A 7,404-nucleotide genomic window follows, 5' to 3' on the forward strand; every position below is an offset into this window, starting at 1 on the left:
TCCGGCGCCAGCCTGTCCTTCTCCCCAGACTCTTCGGGCCTCCTGCCCAGCTTCCCGCCACCCCCGCCCGAGGGGCTGATGCTGTCACCCGCGGCCGTGCCCCTCTGGCCAGCAGGGCTGGAACTGAGCGCAGGGACAGAGGGGCTCCTGGAAGCGGAAAAGGGGCTGGGGACGCAGGCCCCCCACGCCGTGCTGAGGCTGCCGGCCCCCGGCCCCGAGGGGCTGCTCCTGGGGGCCACGGCAGGGGGCGAGGTGGATGAGGGGCTGGAAGCCGAGGCCAAGGTCCTGACCCAGCTACAGTCGGTGCCTGTGGAAGAGCCCTTGGAGCTGTGACCCCGCCCCCCATCGCCTCTTCTGACAATGGTGCTCGAGGACCTGGGAGGAGGGACCCTCTCAGACACACGCCGTCTGGAGTTCACACACTACATTCTTCTGGCCCGGTCAGCCGCTCCAGGCGGCGCTGGGGACTTGCCCCTGTCCACTCCCTGTCTGGGGCACCGTCCCCATCTGGATGGGAGGCCTCATGTGACAGCCCTCTCCTTGCTCTGCCCTGCCATGTGTATGGGGGGACTCGGGGAGTCCTGACTCAGGGGCTGTGATCCCTCCACCTGGTACTAGCTGTGAGCTGAAAACCCTGCCAAATGGCTGGATTTCCACCCCCATGAACCCTGTCCCTATCACTCCCTGAAAGACTATTAATAGCTCCGCTGATACCTAGTGTTCTCACGACGCTTGGAATCTGGGGGTGGAGGACAGGCGGTCCATGCCCCGAGACTGACAGACCTTCCCCCAGCACAGCCCTTCCTGCCGAAAGGGGGTGCAGGTGTGGGAAGGGCGGCAGCCCCTCCATTAGCTCCCAGGACTAAAGCCCTCATCCAGCCCCAGACCAAAGATCCCCCATCCCCTGGGGCAACCTGGCCCCTGTGTCTAGTTTGTATCTTAAATGTTTATTTTTCTAGGACATGTTATGCCTCCATTTCAGTTAAAATAAAGTTTCCAGACGACAGAACTATGGGGGGTGTGGGTTACCTTCCAAATGGCTTGGCCCAACTAGAGATGTGACTGACCGCTACTTCCTGAGGTGGGCAGGACTTTGCGTGGTTTGGGGTGCACCTTGGGAAGGTAAGGGTGGCGAGGTTTCCTTCAAGTGTGGCCTGCAGAGTGGGTGGAGGGACTGCCCAGGCGAGGGAGCAGGGATGCGGGACAGCCTGCACTTTTCTCCTTTGCTGGTAACGAGGGCTCCACTTGCTTTATTTTGCTTAAAACAATAAATAGTCTATAAATAGAACGGGGGAAGGAGGGGGTGAGGTGAGAATGAACAGGGTTGAAACCATGGGTTCAGGGCTGGGGAAAGGAAGGGTAGGGGAGCCCTGCATTTCATTTGGGGTTTCCTCCCTCCTGCCCTGGGGTTCCTCTGAAGCTGCAGGGTAGAAGCCGGGCTGTGAGGGGGCAGCCGTTCCCGCCAGTAACTGCTGAGTGCAGGGGCCAATAAATACTCCTTCCCAGCCCCCTGGAGGACAGGGCTAGCAGGACTCCTGGCTTCAAACAAGAGCTGCGGTTGCCAGGAGGGGCCAGGGAGAGCAGTGGCTTTGCCTCTCACTGCGGCGAGGCCGCCTCCAGGGCAGAGCGGGCCTTCTCGGCCAACAGCTGGTAGAAGGGCTTGGGGGGTGCCCAGTCCTCGTCCTCGCTGCTGGAGTGCTCCTGCTTCACGATGCGGTTGTGCTGGCGGCTGAACCTGCGAGCCTTGATGCTGCGGGGAGACGGCGGCCCCACGACTGTAGGGTCTCACTCACCTCCCTGACAGCTCTGTCCCACCCCCAGCCTCTGGCCCCTGCAGTGACCAAGGACCAGATGAGCCTCTGGGCCTCCAGGTCCTGCTGTCTAAGACGGGCCCGGCCACGGGCTCTCCGCTGGAGTTCCACGCTTCTCTGAGGATCTGTTCAAAACTGCACAGACTGTGGTGCTCAGGGGTCAACTGGGAATTGGGCAGGTGGCAGCTTTCTGAAGCTGGTGGGGGACAGGGTTTCAGGGAAGGAGGGGGTGTTGAAGAGCAGGAGGGAAAAGGGGGGCCAAGAGTTGGGAAGCGGAGACTATGCTCTGAAAAACTCCATGTGGCAGAGGGGACAACAGGAACTCGGGCAGCAGGGCCCAGACCCCGGATTAGTCCGTTTGCCCTCTTGGCTACAGGGCGGAGGGCCTTTCTGCCTGTCACCCCCAAAGAGCTCATAAAAAGTGGTAGTGTAGGCCAGACACAGTGGCTCAAGCCCGTAATCCCAGCACTTTGGGAGGCTGAGGCGAGGGGATTACCTGGGCAACTTGGAGAGACCTCGTCTCTACAATATATCCAAAATTAGCTGGGCATAGTGGCACGCACCTGCGCTTCCAGCTACTTGGAAGGCTGAGGCTAAAGGATCACCTGAGCCCAGCAGATCCAGGCTATGGTGCCTGTGAGTGTGCCACTGCACTCCAGCCTGGGCGACAGAGTGAGTCTCCAACTCAAAAAAAAATGGTAACGTACAAATTCCCTGGCCCAGTGAACCCCCAGCCTGTTTCCAACAGCGTGAAACCAAAGGGTGAAGATCAGAGCAGAAGTGAGGGTGAGGAAGGCCTCCCCACCCACACCTCTGGCAGGGTCTTCTCACCAGTATGGTCTCCGCTCCTGCTCAGTCATCACCCGCCACAGTTGGGCCAGCTCCTTGGTGGCAGCTGTGGACGCCGTCCCGGGGCAGGCTCTGGGACAGAGAGGAGGAGGGAGAGGAGGAGTCAGGAGAGGCCCGTGGGGCACCTGACTTGGGCGGAGGCAGCGGCACGGCCACCCAAGGGTCCTGTGCTGGCTGGGACCCTCATTAGAGAACTCAGATCCTTCCTAACCTTGGTGGTCCACAAGGCCTCCATTGCGCACGGCTGGAGCTGAGTACAAGGACAATGCATTAAGTGGCTGTTCACGAGAGGTAGCCAGGCGTGGTGGCTCATGCCACCCAGCATTTTGGGAGGCGGAGGCGAGAGGATTACCTGACCTCAGGCGTTTGAGACCAGCTTGAGCAACATGGCGAGACCTCGTCTCTACAATAAATCAAAAAATCAGCTGGGCATGGTAGCAGACGCCTGTGGTTCCAGCTACTTGGAAGGCTAAGGCAGAAGGATCACCTGAGCCCAGCAGGTCGAGGCTGTGGTGGTGGTGAGCGTGCCACTGCACTCCAGTTTGGGTGACAGAGTGAGACTTTGACTAAAAAAAAAAACAAAAGCAAAAATACACAAGGAGGCAACCCAGTGTCTCAGGAGTGCAGGGAACTGAGTCTTCCTGTAAAGGAACCAGTTCTTCTCTAGGGTGGCCCCTAACCCCTGATTTGGAGTGATGGGTTGGAGTTGGGCACCTGATCCATCAGTCAGCCCCAAACACTTTTGCTTGAAGTCATGGAGATGTCCTCCCACTACCACTAGGATGGGTGACAGGACATCAGCCCGCAGCTCCCGGGGTGACCCAAGATGACCCTGCAGGCTGGAGAATGAAGCCAGTCCAGAAGACAGTGGAGTTGAGAGAGGGACAATTCCAGACACCATTGTTTGAGCCCTACAACCAACCACTTCTGAAGGCAGTCTACACCTGCCCTGCTTTTGGGGTTCTATAAGCCAATGCACTTCCTTTGTTTCTTAGGTCTGAAGTCTGACTTGGGTTTTGGCGCTCACAACTGAGAGGCCACGACTGACACAGCGGGGCCAGGTGAAATTCTGGGAGAGAACTGTGGTTGAGAAAGGGTCAGTGGGTTCCAGGAAGGGGCAAATGTGGGAAGACAGCCATGGGGAGCCACATGGCGTGGGGGGCGGGCAGACGATGAAGGTGGGGCCTTGCCCAGGACCAAAGAGGACCCTCACCCACCGGATGTATTGCTTCCGGTTCATCCTGCAGAACATGATAAAGCCATTGACACACTTTTTCTTCAGCTGGGCGGGGCAGAGGGCCTTCTTGTTCTCCTTGGGCTTCACAGGGCCCCTGCCTGCTTGGACCTTCCTGGCCTTTCTCCCAGCTGTGGGCAGGGCTGAGGCCCGCCGGGTGGGGGTCCACGTATAGTCTCCATCCTCATCACTGGAGGACTGCAAGCCCTCAGGGTCAGCCTGCACTTCCTGGCGGGACAGAGAGATGTGAGAGAGGGTGGGAGACACCTGGCCTCGGTGGTGGGTGGCCGACTCTCACCTCCTGCTGCCTCCACAGGGACTCCACAGTGCTGGCCTCCGAGCTAGGGCTGGACGATGCTTTGCTGTCCTCACTCAGTGAGAGGTAGCAGTGGTTCATCGAGACTGAGGACTGGCTGTGGGAGCTGGGAGGCTCTTCGGGGGCCTCAGAGGGTGTGTCCTGGGCCATGATGAGGGAGAAAGATGGGAGGAGAGACAAGCCGGGGTCCTTGCATCCCCCCATCACTGCTTTTCTAGGACTTAATGTGTGAACATACGGCTCAGATTAAAGACAACCTCATCTCAACACCCCCTGGACATTCAAGCAACTGTCCTGAAGTCCCCATGATGGTGAGAGAGGGGCTGGCTTGGGCTCAGGGCATCTGCCTCCTACTTTGGAGCAATATCTTCTCATGTGCCTGACTTTACTAGTTGCTTATTAGCTGTGACGCCTTGGGTGAGTCATGGCTTCTCTGAGCACCGATTTCATCTACAAAGTAGTGGTCACGAGATAAGCCTTCCAGGGGTGAGAAGCACTTTGCACAGTGTCTGGTGCTAACTACGAGATCCACCATCGGTGTCTATTTTTGTTTCTGCCACTAATTCAGGTATTCACTGAGGTGATACTGGAGGAAGAACAGGGCCTACAGACAGGCTGCCTTTCCATGGGACGGTGGCCTCCTAGGGGGCAGATGGTGGCTACAGGGGCCACCCAGGGGCTGGAGGGAGATAGTCCCGGGTTTTGGTCTCTATTCCAACTGTGGGTTTCTGGGTCACTCTTCTGATTCCAGTTTCCTCATGTGTCAGATGGGGCCACAACATCATAAAGTAGTTATATAATTATGTGGGGTCTTTCATGGCACCTGACAGCTATTAGCTTTTATCCTTTTTGTGTAATTTATTCCAAGTGTCCGGCACAAAGCAGGCGTCTGCTGGGCGGCAGTGAGTGCTCAGAAGCTGGGCACGTGAGCACAGAAGATGGATGAGTTTTGAGGAGGATGAGGAAATACATGAGGAGAGGGACAGGCAAGTGGGTGGAAGGCTGAAAGGGTGAGGGGATAGGTGAGTGGATCAAGCTGCAAGTAACGTGTGAAAAGACGTGTCCGTGGATGATGCCTACCTTCTTCTCCAGAGCCTCAGGTGTGCAGGGAGATGGCAAAGACTCAAGATCTAGGAAGGCTTTTTCAAACAGAGCTGCCAGGGAGGGAGACCAGAGGGTTGCTAGGACAGAAATGCTTCTCTCACTGCACCATGCCTCAGTCCACTGTCCCTGCTAGCTGAAATCCCTTCTTTGGCTTTCTCCTGTGGGAATCTTCTTCTTCTTCTTTTTTTTTTTTTTGAGTGGGAGTCTCACTCTGTCACCTGGGCTGGAGTGCAGTGGCATGCTCATGGCCATCCCAGGGTTGACCTCTTGGACTCAGGGGATTCTTCCCCCTCAGCCTATCCTTCTGCCTCAGCCTGCTAAGTGCTGGGATTACAGGCTGAGCCACCGAGCCCGGTCAGGGATCTTCTACCTCGTGTCCAAATCCAGCTCACAGGCCAGCTCTCTTAGGCACCTCTAACCCCAGGGCAGAGTGAGTGGCTCCCTGCAGTGGGATCCCAGAAATTTCCACTCACCTCACTGGCTTGGGGCAGTTTCCCAGCTAGGCTGTGGGCTCTTTGAGGCAGGGCCTGAGTAGGATTCACCTCTGGATATCCAGTATGGCCCAGCACAGGCCTGAGCACCACGTGTTTTTTGTTTTTAAGCCGAGGTCTCACTCTGTCACCCATGCTGGAGTGCAGTGGCATGATCATGGCTTACTGCAGCCTCAATCTCCTGGGCTCAAGTGATCCTCCCACTTCAGCCTCCCAAGTAGCTGGGACTACAGGCACATGCCACCATGCCTACCTAATTTTTAAAATTTTTTTGTAGAGATAAAGTCTCACCACATTGCTTGAGCTGTTCTTGTACTTCTGGATTCAAGCTATCCTCCTGCCTCAGCCTCCCAAAGTGCTGGGATTACAGGTGTAAGCCACCGTGCCCAGCCAAGCACTACATGTTTTCTGCCAGCCTGGATGCTCACCTTGGGTCAGATACTCAGAGTCATCCTCCAGGATCTGATCTGGAAGTAGTTTGCTTGGGGAGCTGAAGAGGGAAGGGCTGAGCCCTAGGATCTCATTCGGGTGGCCTGTTGCACTCCAGACATCAATCTGGGGAGGCCCCAAGGCTAGTGGGCTGCCTGAAAAGGAAACAGCAGGCTCAGGAGTGTAGCCAGAGATTGCCCTCTGCCCCAACACAGCAGCTGTCTTTTTTTTTTTTTTTGAGTTGGAGTCTCACGCTGTCGCCCAGTCTGGAGTGCAGTGGCCTCTCCTGGCCACCGCAGCCTCGACTTGCTGGGCTCCGCCGATCCTTCTGCCTCAGCCTTCCGTTGCTGGAACTACAGGCGTGCGCTACCACGCCCGGCTAATTTTTTGATTTATTGTAGAGATGAGGTCTCACCTCCCCAGGCAGGTCTTGAACCTGCGGGCTCAGGCAATCCACTCACCTCAGTCTCCCAAAGGTGCAGGATTACAGGCTGAGCCACCGAGCCTGGCTCAGCAGCTGTCATTGAGGAGGTGGTGCCAGATGCTGGGGAATGGCGAGTATCTAGTGTTGTTAGGTGTAAGGTTCATGGGTGAAGGGCAGGAGGGAAGGCTGACAAGGTGAGTTGGGGGCCACAGTTGGGGAAGGGTGACTCTGCCAATTTTGAATTCTGAATTTTTGGTAGAAGAAATTAAGAGGCATGAGGTTTAGCATTATGTCAGGATGGCAAAAAAAAAAAAAAAAATCAGACCAACCCAAGCAACTTGTCAAGACCTCATCTCTACAACAAATTTAAAAAAAATTAGCTGGGCATGGTGGTGCGTGCCTGTGGTTCCAGCTACTTGGAAGGCTGAGGCAGAAAGGATCACCTGAGCCCAGCAGGTCAAGTCTGCGATGGCTGTGAGCATGCACTGCAGTCTGGGTGACAGAGCGACTCAAAAAAAAAAAAAAAAAAATCAAGATTATAATGTGCCAGATATGACAGACTGTAGCTACCTGCAGTGTTGTGTTAAAAAAAAAAAAAAGGCCAGGCTAGGTGGCTAAGCCTGTAATCCCAGCATTTTGGGAGCCCGTGGGGTTTTGTTTGTTGTTTGTTTGTTTTTTTGAGTTGGAGTCTCACTCTGTCACCCAGACTGGAGTGCAGTGGCCACTCCTGGCCACCGCAGCCTCAA

At 56.1% G+C, this 7,404-nt stretch overlaps 2 protein-coding genes across 2 annotated transcripts in view; one reads left to right on the plus strand and one right to left on the minus strand.

Moving 5' to 3' along the window:
• Positions 1-333, plus strand: part of SIX5 (SIX homeobox 5) — a 1,899-nt gene extending 1,566 nt beyond the window's left edge. Inside the window, exon 3 of the mRNA XM_021716775.1 lies at positions 2-333. Coding sequence (XP_021572450.1) covers positions 2-333 — 332 coding nt within the window. The remainder of the gene's footprint in view (position 1) is intronic.
• Positions 334-1,596: 1,263 nt separating this feature from the next.
• Positions 1,597-7,404, minus strand: part of BHMG1 (basic helix-loop-helix and HMG-box containing 1) — a gene marked incomplete at its 5' end in the record, with an annotated part of 27,607 nt that continues 21,799 nt past the window's right edge. Inside the window, 6 exons of the mRNA XM_021716765.1 lie at positions 1,597-1,750; positions 2,643-2,732; positions 3,878-4,122; positions 4,193-4,351; positions 5,291-5,364; positions 6,234-6,389. Coding sequence (XP_021572440.1) covers positions 1,597-1,750; positions 2,643-2,732; positions 3,878-4,122; positions 4,193-4,351; positions 5,291-5,364; positions 6,234-6,389 — 878 coding nt within the window. The remainder of the gene's footprint in view (positions 1,751-2,642; positions 2,733-3,877; positions 4,123-4,192; positions 4,352-5,290; positions 5,365-6,233; positions 6,390-7,404) is intronic.

Source organism: Carlito syrichta, unplaced genomic scaffold (genome assembly GCF_000164805.1).
Source record: "Carlito syrichta isolate Samal-C Ts95f unplaced genomic scaffold, Tarsius_syrichta-2.0.1 Scaffold308918, whole genome shotgun sequence".
Classification (NCBI taxonomy): domain Eukaryota; kingdom Metazoa; phylum Chordata; class Mammalia; order Primates; family Tarsiidae; genus Carlito; species Carlito syrichta.